A 22,815-nucleotide genomic window follows, 5' to 3' on the forward strand; every position below is an offset into this window, starting at 1 on the left:
GTTTGATATTGGTTGATGTATATTTCCTCAGATAGATTGTATATTTTGATACAGGCTTCAATAGAACTTGCACCAAAGTCTGACACCAAGCAGAGCATAGAACGCTGGTATTCTGAAATGATGACCCTTCCTTTTTTTTTTTTTTATAGATTCCTTGAGATTGGGGTCACTGGACACCATTAGAGAGATCTAACAACATTATATACACGTGTCAAAATGCGATGAACAAGTGACAATGTGGTGTCACATTTGAGAAATTCTCTTTATACTCTATTTTAGCCTGGCATCGGGCCAACATCCAATACCAACATCGGCAGGCCTATTGACGCCTAGTATTTAAGGAAAACCTCCTCCTTCACTTGTATAATATATATTTTTTAAACGCACCCACACACCATTCGCTGGGGCCGGAGCATACATACCTGCATCTACACGTCAGCAGGCGCTGGCAGACTTCAGTGAGAGCGATGAGTGTTTACATGTTGCTGTCATAATAGGCCAGAAATAACCTGGGCCCAGCGCTACGATAAAAAATATCACAATAGGAACGGGCGGGGAGGCGCGCAGACAATATGAGACGGCATGGGTGTGTTTTTAAGTGAGTCTGGTGTGGCCGGTCTAGGCGGGGCCTTTCTTGGAGTCACCAGGGAGGAACTGGCGGCACGGAGGAGGCAGGAGAGAAGCGAGGAAGTCCTGATGTCAGAGGTTAGCGATGTGGGGTATTGTATCTGCTTGGCAACAACACGAGCCACGCACACTAACTGTCCACACACACACACACAGCCATGTTTCCATGCATTGTGGGGAGATTCCACAGACTTACATTAATTCCCTAATGCCTAACCCTAACCCTAACAGCTACATGCCTAAGCCGAACCCGTATCCTAATCATAGACTAACCTTAACCTAACCATATAATAACCCCTTTACCTTGAGGGGTTCGGCCAATGTCCCAACTACAAAACAAATAAAAATTAAGGTCTTGTTTTCATCACTTGTGGATACATTTGGTCCCCACGTCGGGAGGAAAACAAAGACACACACACACACACACACACACACACTCAGCATCAGGAAAGGGATGTCTACAGTAGGGCAGGAGTGGATTCCACGCATTCCCTCAGCTCTATTTCAGTCGACTTTCCTCGCCACACTAGTTACTGCATAGACAACTGCCAGAACACACACACACACACACAAAAGCACATGTACACTTGCACACAAGCACACTCATGCATGCACGTACACACTTGTATGTTTAGTCTATCTTTTCCATTGGCCATAACAGAGAGCTCTGCGGTGCGGTCGGCGCTGATAGCGTTTGTAAGGCAGCGAGCGGATCCATGTCCTCGTACCGACGGACAAATCCACGACTATGCAGAGCATACATTCTGAATGGCTGCTGATGACATATCAGAGCCACATGATTATTACATAATCGAAATAGACTTTGAACTTACATTTGATTTAAATGGGGACCATGTCATGGTTCTGGCCTAGTCTTTGTATGGATTTGACTTTGTCTGAAATGTTATTTAGGGAAATTAGATGAATACTCTTTGCCGTTCTGCACAGGGTTTGAAGTCTTCAGATTAACAAGCGGTTCATAATTATCGCCGTTTGTGATATCATAGGAGGATGACGTTTTGGTAAATCAATTTAAATGGTAAATGGTGCATTTATATAGCGCTTTTAATCCAAAGCGCTTTACAATTTGTTCCTCACATTTGACCCATTCACTCACACATTCACACACCGACGGCAGAGGCAACCATGCAAGGTGCCAACCTGCTCATCAGGAGCAATTAGGGGTTAACTGTTTTGCTCAAGGACACTTCGACACGCTGCCCAGGAGGAGGCGGGAATCGAACCAGGAACCTCTGGATTACCAGACGACTGCTGTAAAAGAAAATATGTGATTTTTATAATAATAATAATAATAATAATAAATTCAATTTGTAACACACTTTATATTGTAACAATCTGTTCCTATTTCCGCACTCTCATCAGGATCCTAGCAGCACAGTTCTGAATGTACTAGAGCTTCTGGATGCTCTTGCTAGGGATCCCGATGAGCAGTGCGTTGCAGTAGTCAAGCCTTGAGTAGACAAAGGCATGAACGAGTTTTCGGCATCTGGCAAGGTATTTCTGAGGTTGAAGAATGAGGTTTTGCACATGTGCTTAATGTGGGAGTCAAAGGTCAGGTGGGGGTCCATTTTTACACCCAGGTTAGTGATTACAGGTGAGAGGGGGAGTTTCTGGCTGGAAAAGGTGATGCTGGTTATTGGGGATGATTTGATTTGGCGTGGGGTGCCGATTAGAATGGCTTCTGTCTTGGAGCTATTTAGTTGCAGGAAATTGTGAAATGATGTTGAACTTGGAAGTGACGTAGCCTCTAACAGTGAAGAGAAAGGAACAAACACGTGACGATTTAACCATATAAATATTTAATGGATTACTTGGTGCAATAAATACAACAATTAGATTATAAAAGCATCAGTCACAGGAAAAAACAAAAGTTACAGTAGTTTTTTGTGCAAATGCAATTCAATTTCACTTACTTTCTGTGAACATCATCATCACCACCCCCGAAAAACAAAAAAAGCGGAAGTCATTTTGGCACGTTTGAAGTTTCCCCCCCCTCCTTTTCAACACAACAAGATACCTTTGAAGTTATCTTTTTTTTTTTACCGTCATTTTAGACAGTGTGCAGATGTGTGGGGGGAGAAGAAACAAGCCCTTGACTTTCCCCGTCTAATTTCACCATCATGACTTCAAAACCGACTCAAATCAATGACCGTTTCCACCACGAGCGGCAGCGGAGGAAGGCCCCCGCCTGTGAGCGCGAGGCCGGTCGGGCTGAACCGGCACGCGAGGAATAGACGGCATTGAAAACATTAACCACAATTTCACCCCTTCTTCTGCCGTGTGGGCAAGCGTGAAACCGCGACCTCAGGCATTGGGAGCGATGACGATACCTGAGCGAATTACTCTCTCTTAACAACTTGTGTAGCGGAGACCACGAATAGATTTTCTGTCACCGCGGCAGGGGGGGGGGGTTATTGGGAAACGAGAAGCCTCGTGACCTCTTCAGGACGGAATGGCCGAACAATTAGTATCAAGGTGGCGCTCGAGGCCTGAGAGATATATTTGGTCGGGTTAAAAAATTTTATTTCCAAAGACTCCCTTCTCCTTCCGTTTTACAAGCATAAAAATACCAGGAATTTCATAAAAATATCCATTTCATCAAAAAAAAAGTGCATACATTCCGAATCTGGCCCTTTTGAACACGGGAGCCAATATTCAAAACTAAAAGAAATAACTAAACAAATGTAACAAAAAAAAATAATAATAATAACTCTCATACTGTATATATCATCACATCACAGTATAGATATAATAAGAACATCACATCTCCTCGTATATAAAATCAATAAACACCAAACTTTGTTTTTGTCCCATAACTTCAGCTACAAAAAAACGCCAGCCTCCACGTGGGGGTTGAAGCCAACGGGGGGGGGGGGGGGGGGGGGGGCGTAGGTCTGCGTAGCCAGAGAGCTGCATAGGAGACACGAGAGAGGGGGTCTCTGGAGGGCTCACTGGGACCCCGCTGTGCAATAAGGAGGGGTTACCCAACGTTTAGCCACTAACTCGATCCTTGTTCCGCGTCCCGTCATCCAGAAAAAACCCTGATCCGTCGACAAGCGCGAGATCAGGCGCTTCCCCCGTTTCCAAACCTATTTTTGGTGAGTTAGTTTTGAATACCTGAATCGCCCCGAGCCCTCCAGCCGTCTCTCTGCTGTGTGACCTCACCTACTTTACCCTCTGGCTTATTAGAACACATTGCTTTAAAGAACAAGTCCACGGATTCCTTTCACCAACACTGTTTTTTTTTTAAGGGCGGTTCAATCAGCTGCCAACCCCCCGCACCACAGAGGGATTAGGGGGGGGGGGTCGGTAGAGCTCCGAACGCCTCGTTTTTACCTCTTGCTTTTCTTAGCCGTAGCCAAGGCACTGCTGGATCAGAGAAACCTGACGTCTTCGCAAACCAATCAGATTCTCTCTCTCTCTTTTTTTTTAAGCTTTTGTTTGATTCTTCTCAACTGCATCTGTCTGTATAGCTTGTGCGAGAGGAGACGCTTGCTTGTTTTGCATTTAGGAGCTTCGATTCACAGTCTTACAAAAATACTATGCGTCTGTCCTGCCGAGGTAATTCAAATCTTACCGCATATGTAAAATAAATGTGATTATTTCTCTTTGTTGTACCAGTTTGGTGAAAGGCAATTTTTTTTATTTTCAGAATATATATATATATATATACTGCGTCATCTCCACGTGACATCCTAACACATGCAAAATGGTGTCGAAGTAGTAGTAGTAGTGTATATGCAACTAGGTTAGTGCTAGTCTTGCGCTGAATATCACAAACGTGTCACGTGACCCCCTTGACCCTTTAAGGACGGCTTAACGCACCGTAGACCCAATCAGCGGAGCCTCTCTCAATACGGCCTCGTGGACGTAATAGGTCCTCTAGTCACCATGGCGTCGTCAGCCTCCGATAAATCAGTCCCGCTGCTCTTTCGCAGACAGCCGAGACCGGTCCCTGTGGCCATTACGCAACTGCAGGACGAGATCAACTGTTGCTCCGAAAACAAGTCTCCGGAGGGCCTACGGCAGACAGCTCACTGACGCGTGAGGCTAACGACCTGCTTGTTCCGCGAATCCAAACTCTGGAGAGACTGAGAATTTAGCAGCTAATTTGTTTTCTCAACAAGTCCTTAAAGAGACATCTGAAGGTACTGTGTTTAGTACGATATATATATATATAAAAAAAGAAAACACATACACACACACACAGAGAGAGTACAATTGCACTTGTTTGATAAAGTTAAGGAGAAGGATTGCGTGAGAGAGGGGGTTAAGGGGCGTAAGCAGACGTGGGGTCTGGAGAGTAGGGCTGCAACAACTAATTTATTATAAAAAATAAATAGTTTAGGCAACTATTTTCAGGATCGTTTAGTTGGATCTATGTTATAATGCACCTCCATGGCCTGTTGCTGAAGCCATGTGATGTAAAGCAAAGCCTGTCAACACTTAAGCTTGTGTTTTATGTTTTCCTTTATTACTACCGCATTTAAAACGTTCAGCTCCTTTCAAACTGAAGACTTAAACAGGTTTTTGTTTTGAGAACAAATGTAAAAAAAAAAAGACCTGCTAATTTTTTTGTATATCAATATCAATCGAATTAATAATCGACAGATCAATCAGTTATCGAAACAGTCGTTAGTTGCAGCCCGAGCGGAGAGAAGTGGCTACGTCCTCCTCTCCAATCAAACCCCTCGTCAGCTGGGGGAACATGCCCGTGTATATTCATTAGGCATACTAAATTGCTATGTTAGTCGCTACGCTACGCATCATCATTCTCAGGACGGTATGGCTTGTCCAGATCAATGGAGGCTATACTGCAATGGGGACTGATGGGGCCAGCAGTGTTTGTGTGATTCTGGGGGAAACTCTATGGGATCTCTTTCTTCTCTTCAGAAGAAACGACTTGATGAGGAATCTCTTGAGCACTCGCAGCAGAGCGCTGGCGGTTATTTGGTACGGAATACGAGGACCGATAATAATATACAGTACTGCGGTAGCAGCGGGCACGCGTTTCCTCGTAGTACGTCATGTCCCTTTTGTAATTATAAATTCATTAGTTCCCGGAGTTCCCGGTTTACCTGCATCTGTCACACTGCTGCCCCCATGTCGAGACTCCACACTTTTCTGGAGAAAAGAGGAACACATGCATAGAATGAAGGAACGCCAGCCGCCCTACGAGCGCGGCTGGTTCTAGGATCTCTCACGCGGAGCACAGCGGCACGGCTACTGTACGTGCGAAGAGGGGACGCGCCGTTAACGCACCGCACCCCGATCTAGGCCTACACTTTAGGGAATCCAAAACGAACGTAAGCTATCCGTCGTGTGCACCCTGCGAACACCCGCGGGTGAATTACATACTTTTCTACCAAAACAAGGCACCGCTAATTAACAACAGACCGCGGCGGGATGAGAGCTGAAGACCGCAGCGGGGCAGAACCTTGTGGCCTTTCAGACACGTTACCGCGTCGAGGATCGTTTTTGGAGATAGCGTTGAAAGTCTCACCCAAGGGGCTTGATAACGGGGTGCTGTGCAGGGTGTGAAAGCCTGACAGAGCCTGAGAGGCACCTGTCGGTTCAGCTGGTTAAATCTACCTGCGATTCTGATCCTCTGCAACGTCACGACATTAATACAAAACCTTCACCCTGTCCTCTGATAGAACTGCACCCGACACAACCTGGCCGGAAATCGACCAAAACCACATTTTATATCCACCAAAACCCCCTCCCTGCCCACCCCCTTTACTTCCACGGGTCCTAACAAGAACCCGCAAAATGGCCTAAGTGTAGGGGAATGTTTGTAAAAAGAATATAAAAAAGAAATTGGATGAATACACAGAAAATCACATCGTCTTCACTACAAACCCGCGAGATGAGCGTTCCGCGCCTGACCGCACCGAGGCACCTTAGCGGCTCTACGCATCCCTAGGCTCGATTCCGCTGAAGGCCGCTTGGGAACTGTAACCGCAAACTGCTTCATTGCACCGTCATTAGATTCACTTTGGGAGTCTTAAAAATAAAGCGTGGAAGCGGCGCATATAAGCCGCGTTGACTGAGGGTCTCGCTCGTCAGCCGGCGGCGGCCAAACAGCCTGTCCGGTGTTTACCGCTCCGCCGGCAGCGGCCCCCTGCCGCAGCGGGGGGGGGGGGGGGGGGGGGGGGGGGGGGGGGGCGCAGGCAAGCGAACAGGTGGGCCGCGGATTGTGTGACAACAGAGCGGGGAGAGCGTCTCCTTGAGAAGGCCCACCGGGGGACCCGAACTGAATCGCACGGCTCTCCGTGCCCCCGGTCCCAAAAATAGACACGTTAATTTGCCAACTATGATGAACAGACGCGCGGGCCGTAGTGGCGACGGCGGGTGCAAGACCCAGAGGCTATGGCCTGAAATGCTGCCACTTCAGGAGGCAGTATGTGAGTTTACGAGCGGTGATGGTCAGGCGGGAACTCTCATCTCAGGATAGAAATGTCTGTAGTTTTAATGTAGTGTATGGTGGTATCTTAGACCCCTTACCCACGACAGTTCCCTCAATGTTATGACACACGTAATACATACAGTAATGTAGTCGCCTCCCCACTACCCATCCTTTCCCACCCTGGTTCCATAACGTCAGGACAGACAGATGGGTGAGGAGGGCATTCGGTAACCTTGCCCGACCCCTTCCCCAGAAAAAGAAACCCTCCCCATGGTGTTTCTCGTGAGAGATAAGATGGACAGATGGAATTGAAAGGACGTACGGACGGACGGAGACCCTATTATGGGTCAAAGAGGTCAGGGTGAGGCTTCAGCTCCAGCTGACGGTTGTAGCGCTCGATCTCCTTGTTGGCCTCTGCGATGTAGTCTCTGATGAATTCTTCCATGTCTACGGCGGTGGTGACGATGTAAGGTCGAGCAACGCTAGTGAAAATACAGATGCACACATTCAGATTTTATATGAATTTTAGATTTTGAGGTCACGACTTGATTTTATATTCTTTATGTGTTAAATGTATTCATACTACAGAACTCTAATTCTAGATATACAAACGTTTGGACACACTTTCTCATTGAACTGAATGAGAAGGTGTGTCTAAACCTTTGACTGATACCTTTGACTGGTTTAGCTCAGAATTTATTTAAATGAATTTCAAGGTCAACAATGAAAATGAGCCTTAAACATTATGCTAATAGCACAAGCAATGGCTTGGCATGTGACCATATACACATGGCGGCCATTTTGCTGTTACCCTCAAGGTGGGATTCCTTTCCCCTCCGTTTCCACCCTGAGCATTATGTAAGAGCAAAATGGCCACCGTGTAAATATAGTCAATACCATACCACCGGTTAAACTGAGAGAAGAAGAGACCTACGGAGACAAAGGAGAGGAACAACTGTCTCCGTGTGGAAACCATGACACCCCTAGATATTACCGTTCAATAACCCACGTGATTATTCACGCTTCTTAGGTCGTTTCCATCTAAAAAAAAAAAAAAGGATACAGGGATGGAAGCTTCTTTTCTCCCCGAAGATGTCCATAAACTGGTGGCCGTTGTAGAAGAAGCCAGAGGGGAGCGGGTCCAGATGTCTGGTCACCTAAAGCACAACACCACATAGAATAAGTCATGTGTCATCCCGGTTGATCCTTTAATCCGCGGGGCCTGGCGGCCTGTACATTTTTAGTATGGGCGGCCCCCGGCGGGAATCCCACCGCTAAACCTGACAACAGATTTAGCCTCGTACGAGCGCTGGCGAAAAAACACATGAAGAATGTGAGGCGCGCGCCGCGCACACCTAACGAGGTCTGGGCGGTCGAGGCGACGTCCCGAGTTAAGAGGTGAGGAGTCGGATCTCTTACTGTGGCGTTTATTGACCACAAACTTGCCGTGACGACATGTGAAAACTCATCCTACCGAGCCCTCAAGGTTTTTATTTTTTGTGGTACGTTATTATGAAGCTTGGGAGAAGAGACAGACTTTATTTTAGAGTTTGTGTAATGATTTCTCTTTCGTTATGTTGTAAACTATTGCAATGTGGGCCGGGCACCTTGGTGCGTGACACTGAAGTAAAGATCATTCAATCAAATCATTCAATCAATCAAACAATAACAGACTTTATTGTTAAAGTCAAGACTTAAAGATATAGTTGAGTTACAGATATTATTATTTGTGTACAGGGAAAAAAGCAGAGTATTGCCAGAAAGCTTGCAGAAGCGGTTTGTTTCTAGCACTGAGGACGAGAATCATAGAAGGAAATTACATTTTAAGCATCACAAGACTTTATTTCAGTATGTGGCGTAAAACTGTGGAATTCTCTACAGAATCATTTAAAGAGTTGTAAGTATTGATTACTAACCTCTTAAGCCTGATCGGTACCGGGCCAGGGTTTTATTTCACGTCACAAATAGATCAATACAGTCCATATTAAGAGATGTTGTGTTTCTTTTTCATATGTAGCCAAGAGTAAATACCCTAATCCTATCAAAACAGCAGTCGGAGTGTATATTCTCTGCACTACGTTTGTTTAGCAATGATTTTAACTAGGGATGCTCGATATTGGCTTTTTTACCGATACCGATATACCGATATTGTCCAACTCTTAATTTGCGATACCGATATCACCGATATATGCAGGGTTCCCCCCCCCCCCCCAAAAACTGAATAATTTCAGGTAATTAACATTACATATCTCTTGTTGTGGAATTAACATTATGCACACTTTTGACAATAAATAAAATCTGAATTTGTTCTTACTTGCTTGCCTGGGTAAATAAAGGTTATAGAAATGTAAAAAAAAAAATATATATATATATATAATAATATCGGACATCCCTAATTTTAAGTGTTATTAGCTAAATATGAGCTCATAAAAAATCTCCGGGAATACACTGGGAATATATTCCATGAGGTCCCATAGATGTCCCTAGATACCAGGAACATGCAAACATGAAGTGGAGCAATCTTCCATTTACTTGGGTATGTACTTTGTGGCAAATCTTCTGAAAATATGGCTAGGGCTCAACAGGTTAAATATGTGAAATTTACAGACCATCTATTTATATTGTTTTGAGTAAGGGGCAGGCTAAATACGATTTTCTTCTTCTTCCTTTTCGCTCATGGAATGTGCAAATTGAGATGTGCTTCGATTATGAAACACTTTTTTTTAACGGAACTGCGCATTACCATGAGCGGAACAAATCGAAATTAAATTAGAGTAAATTAAATGAAAGTAAATGAAATAAGCCATCAAGGATAAGCGGCAGCGGCTACAGAGAGAGAGAGCACTCACATGGATGTTCTTGATCTCCTGGGCTGACAGGGAGTTCTTCGACTTCCAGGCCTTCTTGGGTTCCCTCTGTGATCACCAGACACAACACAGTGCTGTTACTCACCTCATACTGTTAGTTAAAGGAGCATATCTGCTGCAGCAAGTACAGTGTAAACATGCTTATATGGCAGATAGGGCACCAACTATGCTTTACATTTACTGAGAAAACATTGTGTCCCAACAGCAACAACCAATAAGACTACGTAGTTTATGCGTGAATACAAACGATTATTAAAAAGCGATTAGGATTACAACATTAGGACAGACGGGATTGAAAGTATCAGTTGTGTTTAGGAACCTGACCACCTGGTTCGAGATGTGACAGACTTTAATTAGTGCTCAATTCACACCCTCGCTGGAGCTGTCTAGCCTGTGTGTGTGTGTGTGTGTGTGTGTGTGTGTGTGTTTGTTTGGGATAGAGCCCGACTGGTACTGGATGTTTGGGGCCAATGTCGATACTGATATTTGAGAGTAAAAACATTCCAATATTGATATATCAGCCGATATTAAAAACATTCAAAATATATATTTGTACTGCTTGGTTTGGGCCCGAATCTGCATAGAACTAGTATGAATTAATCTGATTGTAAATAACTTGTGTGGTTTCAATGAACCCATTTTTTTCTTCCAGATATCTTCAGGTGTCAAGGGACCCCTTTTGAAAATGCCCCCCCCCCCCCCATACAATCTTTGCTTGACTTTGGTGTTTTTCTGGTGAGCTACTGTAGCATGTCCTGGCTGGTATCTATAGATTCCTCTAGATCTCTAGTTCCATATGATACCACTATATAATCCTTAGCTTAAGGAATGGGCCCTTAAAAGATAGTTAAACAACAGATAACAATATTATCAACATCGTGATATCGGGGTGCGGGTTAGTCTTTACCTGCTTGGCACACAGTCTGAGCCAGTTCTTCGGGCCATCCTGAGTGAGGCCCATACCGTCAAAGAGCAGGAGGCTGCCTGGTGGCCCCTGCTGGCCCTGGGTCAGGGGGCCGGTGGCCTGGGCTGGCACCATGATCAGGCTCCCAGTCACCGCACTGTAGCTCACCTCCACCATCTGCTCCGAGTCTACAGGGCCAGAGACCGAGCATCTTACAACCACGTCTTTCATGAGCGGACGAGTCAAAACGTCACCCTGGTTCAACATGTATTTTGGTCCATTCGTTTGTAGCGTAGAGTCATTTTATTTATGTATTTAAAAATTTTTTCTATCATAGGTTGAGTGGTTCCACACATTTCATCGGTCCTGAAATTGACCAAGCAAGACAAATTGTCAAAACCATGCATGTAATTGCATTTGGGTTTTTCAATTTGGTTTTAATTCAGGCTCGCAATTTTTATTTATTTATTTATTTATTTATTTATTTATTTATTTATTTATTTATTTATTATATATATTTTTTGTATTACATAATAATTTTTTTTACTTAAAAAAAACAACAATCATTGAATGTAATTACACACCATTTGACCACCGTTTGGTTTCAGGACTGACTGAACGTGTGGAAGCATGCAAAACCGAGTCTGTGGTGAAATCTGTGCCACACAAACGAATGGAGGCCGTCACTTTACTGAAACAGGGACTCCGTGCGACTCCTCCACTCTATGGCCTCTTACTGCGGCTGCCTGGGATGGAGCTATGGAACATGGCATGCTGAGAGGTGGGTACCGATGATATCCAAACAATCCCTAGGCCCCGAAATGATCCGCACAACTCAAAGTGTGTCACGAAACAATAGAAGACGTGTGTAAAATGCATCCCAACTAAATACGAGAAATGTATCGTAAATACAAGAATAAAGTATAAAATGTACCACATCTACATAGGAGAAATAAACAACATGACTAAACAGAGGAGGTTGACGTAAACAAGACACTACCCAAAACAGTGTAACTGAAATCAACTACACGGTAAGGAAATGTAAGACTTCACACGACCTCTCAACACTCACTCCATGTGTGAACCTCTCTCTCTCCGCAAGCAGTAAACAAACTCTCGGCACACGTCTCCACAAGCATAATACAAACTCTCTGTACAGCTCTCCGCATACATCTGCAACCTCTCCTCATGCAACAGGTCTACTGAGAAAGTCTCAACTTAACGGGGAGTGAGAACACCATGAGGAAAACCAAACTGGTGGACTATGATGACACCGAAGGATTCCTACCGTCCGCCGGGAACTCTGTTCTCTAATAATTCCCAAAGACTGGGAAATGCAAGTGCAGGTCAAGTATTTACCAAGAGAAATGCACATTCGTTTAGTATCGTTTGAACAAGAGGCAAACTGTGAATTCTGAAGCTCAGCTTTCATAATAACATCATACGGTAATCATTTGTAGAAGAAATGCAAACTGAATACAGTGTATTATTGGTACGTGCGGAGAAACGCAGAGAACTCCTACCAGAAAACTTGACTGTTCCCCAGATGTTGTAAATGTTTCCATGAAAAGGGTTTGATCTCAGTGACGACTTGAACTCTAGGGCGGAAAAGACAAAGGATTAGGAGATTTTACCACATGATTTGCTTCTATTAACATAAACACTAAATATGATGCAAAGTATCACAGGACACTTCCAAGGTGCTAAGATTGTCTATTAACACATTGGTTGCCAACAACGAGAGATCTTGTTATTGGCTGCCATGCGTTGGTTGCCAATGACGAGATTTCTCGTTATTTAATCGTTATTTATTTTATTAGCGATATCCATTCATTTTTCATCCGTCCAGCCTGACGTTATCATTGGGAATGGCTCTGAGCTCGAAAAGGGCAAATACCGCCCCCTATCGTCTCCCGGATGGTAATGCACATCATTGGATTGGATTGGGTGAAAAAGTGCATCAGAGAAAAACTCCGGTCCGGGGTTTTCCATTCTCTGGCATGCAGCTGGATACTATTGCATTGAGTCCCCCCACTGGGAGCAGCTTTCGATTATGCGTTTCGGACTATAACGTTGGATCAATAAACGCGATCAATATTTGGAATGGCGATCAGGAATTGGATTGATCTTTTTTCAGAACATCTGATCTGAGGTAAGGATTCTATGTTACCAGTTTTGGGTTAATCAGAGTTGTTTTTCACAGCGTTCACAACGTGTGTGTGTGTGGCTGTGTGTGCGTGTATGACGTTAGCGCTGACCAGGTCATGGATAATCGATTTTTCAGCCCGCTTCTCTAGCATGCATAAATACACATATACTATCGATAAGCTAGCGTTTATTTGAAAACTATTCATAAATAGGCCGAAAAATTACAATGTGTTTTGTGTATTCCAGTAAATAGCTATTTTCGCAGATTTTTCGGGAATTCTCCAAAATCTCCAAAACTATACTCGTATTCAAAACGGTATAAAACGGAAATGTACTGATGAAAAAACAATCCGTTTCGTACATGTTGACTGCAAGCAAGTCATTGATAAGCGACGGGTGTATTAGACACATAGCCATAATTTAAGACATAGTTTAATCGCTCGCAAATGTGCTTGTCCTCCCATTGATTAACGTGCTGGCATCCAAGCGATAAATCGCCATATCCGGCTGGCGACCAATGTGTTAAGTGGCTTTTTCAAACCACAAAAAAAGGAAAAAGTGAAATTCACCCTTTATTTTCTATATTCTCCTTGCATTAGAATGAATTGTTATTTTTAAGCAGTGGTTAAGAGGTTCTGAATGGTTTCAATAGCAATTATCTTTGGCACTAAGGGTTGCGGTACACTCTTAGAGAGCACCTTCATCCCCCTGTCTCTGTGCCAAACTCACCACAATACCCACGTTGCCATCTAAATCTCCCTGGAAGCCAGGGACAACCCTGAGTGGTGCTGTGCGTCCAGCAGGGATACATATCATTTCATGGCAACTGCTGACAATTACTGAGCCTAAAGTCCTCTCCATATTAGGAGGGAGGCGCAGGTTATGTAATGGCCGCCGCACCGTGCCAGCTCATATCTCCGCTTCCGTCACGTGTGTCGTGTCGCTGGGGGGACGGGGGGAATAACCAGAGACTTGCTTTCCATCTCACCTTTGCAGCGGGCGACAAATAGAGGCCTCTCTAGGGGCCGGCTGAACACCACACACTGCTGGGCGAGGAAGAAGGAATGGGAGCCGCAGAAGAAGCGACCCTTGCACCTGAAAAACAAGCATGAGCACGCATTCAGACAGCTGAGCATGCCTGCACTACACACACACACACACACACACACACACACACACACACACACACACACACACACACACACACGTGCACACACACACGTGCACACACACACGTGCACAAACACTATTCTTATATCGACAGCATCAACACTGCCGTTAGGGCTGAATAAAAAAAAAACGAATTGGGATATTTAGCTAATTATGATGTGTATCACCATAATCGAGGGAATGATAATTTGTGAATCATTATTCTCATTTCAATTGAAAGAAGTCATACAATGATCATGATGTGATTTTTGGGAGGGGGGGGGGGGGGGGGGGGTACCAAACAAAGATATCCCCTCTACTCAAAAACATGTTGTTTATTTGAATGGTAAACACCTCTTGGGGGCATGACTTACACAGATCGTTATGTGTGCAGAACTTGTCATCAGGGCCTTTTTCACATTGTTCCCCTGGAGAGAGAGAGCTTATCTGTACGTCCCTGAAATCCGAGTTGCATGTGTGATGTCACTAATAGGTGAAACCACTCATGGTCCAATATGTGGTAACTTGACAGCCATAACTCGACAGCATAGGCAGAGAGCCGAATCGGTTTTGATATAACTTGGCAGAATATAAGCAGCCGAATTGGAACTCCTGGTAGTAAGTACTGTGTGTATGTATTAGGGCTGAGCCCAAACGTTCGAACCTTCGTTCGTTACGTTGGCATTCGAATTCTAAATCAACATTTGAATTTTACATTTTTTATTATTTATAAAAAATTTAAAAAATTTAAAAATAATCTTTAATCTATTAATTCTGTTTAAACCAATGGGGGTTTTCTTCACAGTTGCAGATAAAGATTAGGCTACACTAATATTATAGTATTAAAAGAAACTGATGAGTTATATTCATTAAAGAAAGTTGATTTAATTGATTTAGTTGGGCTGGGGCTTCTCCCTGGGCTGGGTCTGGGGCTGGAAAGTTGATTTAATAAAAAAAAAAATACAAATTTAATCAGATTAATCACTTTATTCAAATTGAGGATTTAGTTTGAGGATAGTAAAAAAAAAATAAAAAAAACTTTAAAAAAATATGTTTTTAATTTAAAACGAAGGTTCGAACCTTCGTTAGAAAAACCCTGACGAAGTTCGAATCCCAAAAACAGGGTTCGGGGACAGCCTTAGTATGTATGTGTATGCGTGTGTGTGTGTGTGTGTGTGTATGTATGTATGTACTGTATGTATGTACTGATCGTGGATTTTAGGAGAAAACAGCAGGGGACAGGACAAGAATGCCCTACAGAGAGTGGTACGCTCAGCCGAGCGTACTACGGGTATTGCACTACCACCCCTGCAGGTCCTATATAACAAGAGGTGCAAATCCAGAGCCTGCAGAATAATGAAAGACCCTCACCACCCCAACAACAGCCTGTTCATGCTGCTGCGGTCAGGCAAACGCCTGCGAACACCAGCAACTAGGACAGAGAGACTTCGGCTCAGCTTCTTCCCCCAGGCCATCAGAGTCTTGAACACTGAACTCTCCACACACAAGCACACAACACACACACTGTACATGCTCACACACTAGCAGCCACTTTAACAAGAACACACACACACTCATGCTGCACACACTCACACTTATGGTCACTTTACAAAATAGTATAGTATAACTTGTGATTGTATAATATAGCATTCTATAGCAGTGTACATAAAGACCCAGTGCCTCATCCGTAGCTAACAGTGTATTGCACTATCACAGGACCTAGCATGTCTTACCATGCTCTTGTAAAAACGCATGTACATATACCTGATATGCCCTACTTTGATTATTTGTATTATTGCACAAATGTCGTTCTCATCCTATTGGATTCTTATTATTGTATTATGCACAATCGTTGCGGGCAAGACCCCCCGCATTTCACTGTATACTTGTATGCCGTGACAAATAAAACTCTTGACTTGACTTGAATGTATATAGTGTGTGTGTATATATGTATATGTATGTATATTGTGTATGTATGTATACGTGTATATGTATGTGTGTGTATGTGTATATATGTGCATGTGTATGTATATTTTAGGGCTGTCCCAGACTAAGGATTTGGATGGTCGACTATGATTGGCCAAAATGTGCCGTTAGTCGACTATTGGTCGACAAAAAAAAAGAAATAAATAAAAAAGTATAATATTTTTAATATTTTTTTTTATCATTCCATTTGGGCTGTGGGGGGTGCTTAATGTCTGAAGGAGTCGACTGAAGGCTTCTTGTCCTCTGCAAAAGCATGCAATTGGTCCACTGATGGATACATCTTGATATTTGTCTAGTCTAGTGTGTTCATTAGATGGGTGAAATCCTCTTTCAGTGCCTCTGTGCCTGTTTTCGTAGGCAGTTAGCCTCTGGTATGCGTCGTTTCTAGACCTCTTTTCTTTTGGAAAGAATGATTAAAAAATTTATTAAAAAATAATAATTATAAATATTCTTTTAATTTTATTTTTTTATATTCGACTAAGAGGTTGGCCAGTTGACTACGGCTCCTTTCGACCGATTAGTCGACTAATCGACTAATAGGGGTCAGCCCTAGTATATTTGTATGTGTATATATTGATATGTGGGACTTCGGACCCCAGGAAGACTATTGGCTAATTTTCATATTTACAGATCCTTGCATTCTCAATGAGGGCAAATGTGTGCAATCGTAAAAGTAATTTTCAGTAGTTTATTGAACAATTTGGTGGAGAAATTGTTATTTGATATAGAAAGATATGTAAGGGTTTAAAATACCTGGAGGGGATCTCTTTAAGTCTCAAACTACAATCTGAAGGCCAGGGCATCTCCGCAGCACCACGACACTTAATTTAGAACGGTATTCCGGCATACATTTTGCCTTTATCAAATATCGCAGCCCCCCCCCCCCCCTGCGACTTGGATATCGCATGAGAGGGACACGTTGGGATTTAAATACAAACGTAGATCATTCCTGTCATGGCGGTTGTAAGCGCACGGCCGGGGGGGGAAAGCGACTACATCAAAAAGGCATCGCTGCGGGGGAGACACGACACACCCGGTGTATATGATCTGAGCCGTGGGTTTCAGCGGCGGTTCAAATTAGGCTGACCACTGAGGCATGGTGTCTAAGTGGACGGGGTCCAGGGGGGAGGGTCTGGCTGGCCCCCTCTGTGTACATGGCAACTGCACGGCCAACAGCTTGTTACTGGGCTGCTCGGAGGCAGCTGGTGTTAGAACAGAAGATGCCCTGTGGGGCTTTGCAGCAATAAGCAACTGATACCCGCGAGCGAGGGGCTGCTGCAGCGGCCAGCAATTAAACTGGCGGTGGGGAGGTTGCGGGGGTCGCGGAGGGACTAGACCGATCTGGCCTTCAGCGGCCAAAAGGTGGAGTGTGAACTTTGACGGGGGGGGGGGGGGGGGGGGTTACACATGGGCACTCGGGGACACATCAGAGTCACAGCCAGCAGGACGGGGGCAAGAGGACATGGTCTTCAAACGGGAGAGAGAGAGAGAGAGAGAGAGAGAGAGAGAGAGAGAGAGAGAGAGAGAGAGAGAGAGAGAGAGAGAGAGAGAAGAGAGAGAGAGAGAGAGAGAGAGAGAGAGAGAGAGAGAGAGAGAGAGAGAGAGAGAGAACTGGCCTCTTACTGGTGCTCGACAAGGTCTTAAACGTAGAAAGTGAAAGAACAAACACATCCGGAATAGGCTCGTCACTGGTACTGGGCAGAGAGGGACAATGTCTTAAACATAGAGACGGAGAGAATAGGCTCGTCACTGGTACTGGGCAGAGAGGGACAATGTCTTAAACATAGAGACGGAGAGAATAGGCTCGTCACTGGTACTGGGCAGAAGTTGGATTGGGTACCGAACTCTGTACTTTTAAGGGTAGGACCGAATTACATACAGAGTACCGATTCACGTTAGATTGATCTGTACCAGATTTCGTTACCTTTACATGTTTAGTATAAGAGTGTAATATACTAGACAAGAGGGAGACCTTTCCACAAATATATTACTGTCCCATCTCTTGGGTCTTTGCAAAGACCAGACGAGGTCAGAGCAGTTTGATAATGTTGATATTTAAACATTTAAAAAACATAGCTTCTTTTCACCTGACAGCGAGGACTCTCACTGGGGGAATGCAACGCGTGCGGAGGATCACGCTATTTCCCCCCGATCCCCTCCCTGCTGAACAGGCGCCCCGACCGACCAGTAGGAACCGCAGTTTACAACGACCAGGACACACACACATCCCGCCGACTTCCCACCGGCTAACACTGCCAATTGTGTTCGTAGGGACGGCTGACCAAGCCAGAGGTATACCGCTGACAGCTGGATTCGATCCCAGAGTCTCTGCGGTGGTAGGCGAGTGCATTCTCCACTGCGCTACCCGGCCGCCTTACTCTCTTTCCTATTAAGAGGACCAGCTCTTACCAGCCAGGGTACAGGAGGTAGTTATTGTACTCTTTCCTATTGGAAGAGAAGCTCTTACCAGCCGGGGTACAGGAGGTAGTTATTGTACTCTTTCCTATTGGAAGAGAAGCTCTTACCAGCCAGGGTACAGGAGGTAGTTATTGTACTCTTTCCTATCGGAAGAGAAGCTCTTACCAGCCAGGGTACAGGAGGTAGTTATTGTACTCTTTCCTATCGGAAGAGAAGCTCTTACCAGCCAGGGTACAGGAGGTAGTTATTGTACTCTTTCCTATCGGAAGAGAAGCTCTTACCAGCCAGGGTACAGGAGGTAGTTATTGTACTCTTTCCTATTGGAAGAGAAGCTCTTACCAGCCAGGGTACAGGAGGTAGTTATTGTACTCTTTCCTATCGGAAGAGAAGCTCTTACCAGCCGGGGTACAGGAGGTAGTTATTGTACTCTTTCCTATTGGAAGAGAAGCTCTTACCAGCCAGGGTACAGGAGGTAGTTATTGTACTCTTTCCTATTGGAAGAGAAGCTCTTACCAGCCAGGGTACAGGAGGTAGTTATTGTACTCTTTCCTATTGGAAGAGAAGCTCTTACCAGCCAGGGTACAGGAGGTAGCGTGCTCTAAGCATCTGGGGCTCAGAGAAGCTGCTATCAGACAGGATCAGCTTCACATCTTCGTTCCTACACAAAAGACAAAGAAAATATATAAATAACACAAAAGAAAATATTAAATATAGACTCCGAAGACAGGAGATGAAAGTGGATGCGCTAAGGCGAATATTTTAGGGTGAACATGAAAAGGCGTTTTTTTTAAATAAGGACTTCTTTGCGGAGGCGTGGATCATCCGTCCGCCGAGCAGCTACCTGGTGACAGCTCCTCTCTCTGCCAGGAGGAAGGCGGCGCTGGGGTTGGCAGAGCGGACGAGCTGCTGGATGTGCTGTGTGAGCGGGTTCTTCTGCTCCGCCGTCAGCCCCGTCAACACAACTGTACTCACAATGCCTGAGATGAGAGGGGGCGCAAAAAGGAAGTGTCGAGAGTGGTGACAGCCAGATAGTTCCCTTTTACAATACAAAAAATTATTATAATAAAATACTAGGGGTGCACCCGATGTGAAGACTGTGGCAGATATACCGATGATATATTTATGGCGGACAACTGACATTTATCAACAGATATCAGCCGATATGATATAGTCGCCGATATATTGTGCACCCCGTAAGACATAGAGTGTCCAGGCAGATTGTATTGTAAGGATTTGTAATTAATTAATCTAATTAATCGCATTTTAATCGCATAACCATTTTAGGCCTGATATTCTATATTCTATAATCATATTTCAAATGGCATGTGTCCGGATGGCAGAATTCAGTACTGTATCAACAAAACCTTCTGTTTAATCATCTTCCATTTATTCATTTGCTTAGATTGTTCAGGTCTGGTACATTCTAGCATGGTGTTATTCACAGTCAAAGATAAAAAAAAAATGTTTTTAATTGATATTCTCATTTGGTTCATTACAATTTACTCAAGCCTAGTAACAGACACAGTATTTATGACACTGGGAATACATTCCCTGAGATCCATAGATGTCCCTAGAATCAGATACCAAGAACATGCAAATGGACCATATTAAAAAAAAGTCTGTAATGTGTATTCTACGTTCTTATGGGATGAATGAGATTACATTTTTTTTTCTTTTTTTATTAATTTTGAGTACATTTTCATAACGTGATAATTTGCTGTGTAATTAATTAATCAATCTAATTAACGCGATAAACCCTAATTGTAAGACAACAGCAGGGTTGGAGGATAGTGTGCGATAAGACTGGAATACTCACCTTGGCTGCATTGCTCTACCAGCTTGGGGAAGGAAAACCTAGGATAGAGGAGTGGAGATGGAGAGGGGAGAGTAAGAGGTCACAGTGTCACTATTGTTCCTGTGTTCCAGTGCATTTTGGGAGCCCTTGGTATTTGATCTGGTGTGACACGCCATTACAACACTAACAATAACGTTGTTTATGACTCAAGGGTGGCTTGCCAAAGTTGTGCCCCAATAAACAGGATAATTCTATGTTATGGTTTCTTGGTGGGAAACCTGATTATCCCTCCGTGAGGCAGCACAACTCACAGGATGCGATTGTGACAGCGACTGGCAACTGACCAAGCTAAAAGCTTTTTGTAATTTAATTTAGTCTTAACGTGATTTATTAAAAAATGTCTAATCGATCCGTGTTATCCCGCCCTCTCCGAATAAGCATCCGAGCAAAGTCCTTTTAGGATGAAAGCCAAGTACACACCCCCGCCCACTCACCCACCTCCGCCCCCCTACCCTCGGCCATCCCGCCCACCCTCGTCCCTGCCCTGCTCTGTTCTGTTGCCTCTGGGAAGCCTGGGGATGAGTTGTTGGCGAGGTATTCATCTTTGCCATCTTGATGTAATGAACTGTCTCCATCCATCATGGGGGATGGATCATGACTGACTGATGAGCTCCACAGCGGAGGGTATGTTTGTCTGTCGTGTGGATCTGGGCGGCTTAGAGGGCTCCGCTAGGGGGGTGACTGGGGGGTCAGCTCTGAGCTGGGCTAAACACACCCAATTAGCGCCGCAGAGGGGGTCCGCCGGCCCCCAGACAATCAATGGCAACAGACAGTGACAGAAGGCTTGTCAAAAGTCGCCTCATATGGAAAAGTCGTCGCTGGCCACGTCGCTCACTAAAGCGCTCATTAGACACTTTTACCCAGCTGGGACGAGTAGCTGACCACGGCCGTCGCTAAATGTTTAGAGTGCAATTCAACTTTTTCTTCAGGTCAACACAAACAGGGTATCTGCAGGTTTCAACAAGTTCAATTTAAGACTTTTTAATAACACCTAGAGCAAAGTTTAATACCAATTTCACGAGTGTACTAGCAACAAACAAAAAAACATAGTGACACTGAACTGGTGGCTGCACTTAAATTCTTGCGCATTCCATACAAGTTGACTTGAATACAAAAACATTTCATGTATTTAATAATGTCCCAACAGGCGGGCTGCCCCAAATTGAGAATTATGAATTTAATACTTTTTAAGACTTTTTAATACCCCGCAGATACCCTGACAAAAGACATCATCATCACCATCCTCATCTTCGTCCACGTTGCAGAGAAAATATCTGAGAAACGTTGTTTTGGGGACAGAAACCGGGGGAGAAAAACACACTGTAAATGAACTCCAGGCACTTGCCATCTCCGTCTGGCTTTGTGGTGGAAGCCAAGCTATCGACTAGAGTGGTGTGCCTTATTGTTTGACCGGCTCAGTCAATCTGCTACGGTGAGAGGCTCCGTAAGCCTGGTTTTGAGTCCGCAACAAAAGGAGAGTGAGATTAAATACAGGGCTGATCCTCTCTGTAAAAGGGAGCCAGCCTTCAGCTTAATAGCTACGGTGTCATGTAACCTCAGTCGGAAAACGTCCAGCATTTCAATGATTTAACAACATCATCCAACTCTAAGGCCATCTGTCCCCATCTTGCTCTGTGTGTGCATGTGTGTGTGTGCGTGTGCGTGTGTGTGTGTGTATGTGTGTGTATGTGTGTGTGTGTGTGTGTGTGTGTGTGTGTGTGTGTGTGTGTGTGTGTGTGTGTGTGTGTGTGTGTGTGTGTGTGTGCCGCAAAACCATCCACCATCACCTGCCCATTTTCCACGGCAAGTTGTTTCGGGATTCACTGTTTTCGCAGACAAGGTTTGTTGTTAAAAAAAAGAGAAGGCGAACTGTAAATTAGGTTCAATGTCAGCTGGGTGTGGGTTGGTCCTCATTTGTATGCTGTGCGAACGCCGGAGCGTCGTGCGGAGGAGAAGGCCCGCTGGGCAGCACCCGCGCATTATGTCCTTGGCATCCTCGCCCCCCGGCAGCTAAATCATCTGTCACATTCTCTGACTTGAGCTTGTGTTTGACTGAAGGGAATTTAAATGACAACTAATCCCGGGAAAGAAATATGCAGAAAATCCCTGGCGGGTGCCGGGAAACTCGTCTCTGTGTTTTTTTTTTTTTATTATTATTATTTACTATATTTATTATTATGAGTAGACGGGGGGGGGGGGGGGGGGGGGGGGATAACCGGCATTCCTCGCTTCCTCACGAAAACACACATTTACCGATCGACGTTCCGAGCCCGAGGCTTTCGACCATCGGGTCGATTCTCAAACTGTGACCCCGACCGAGAGCTCTTGGGTTTCGAAACGTTGCAGAGCAGAGCAGCTCCAGATACGCTGGAGTGAAGCAAGGTGCGTGTTGTTTTTCATCCACGTGAAAAGGAAGCACAGCAGGGGGGGC

At 44.5% G+C, this 22,815-nt stretch overlaps 1 protein-coding gene across 1 annotated transcript in view; it reads right to left on the minus strand.

Annotated features, from left to right (window-relative positions):
• Positions 1 to 6,816: 6,816 nt before the first annotated feature.
• dnaaf9 (dynein axonemal assembly factor 9) overlaps positions 6,817 to 22,815 on the minus strand; it is a 60,306-nt gene continuing 44,307 nt past the window's right edge. The window contains exons 29-37 of the mRNA XM_084310134.1: positions 20,346 to 20,383; positions 19,371 to 19,506; positions 19,101 to 19,187; positions 13,965 to 14,071; positions 12,352 to 12,426; positions 10,832 to 11,016; positions 9,907 to 9,972; positions 8,121 to 8,214; positions 6,817 to 7,504 (exon numbers count right to left, since the gene is read on the minus strand). Coding sequence (XP_084166260.1) covers positions 7,398 to 7,504; positions 8,121 to 8,214; positions 9,907 to 9,972; positions 10,832 to 11,016; positions 12,352 to 12,426; positions 13,965 to 14,071; positions 19,101 to 19,187; positions 19,371 to 19,506; positions 20,346 to 20,383 — 895 coding nt within the window. The 3' untranslated portion in view covers positions 6,817 to 7,397. The remainder of the gene's footprint in view (positions 7,505 to 8,120; positions 8,215 to 9,906; positions 9,973 to 10,831; positions 11,017 to 12,351; positions 12,427 to 13,964; positions 14,072 to 19,100; positions 19,188 to 19,370; positions 19,507 to 20,345; positions 20,384 to 22,815) is intronic.

The sequence above is a fragment of the Notolepis coatsorum genome (genome assembly GCF_963971535.1).
Source record: "Notolepis coatsorum genome assembly, chromosome: 3".
Lineage (NCBI taxonomy): Eukaryota > Metazoa > Chordata > Actinopteri > Aulopiformes > Paralepididae > Notolepis > Notolepis coatsorum.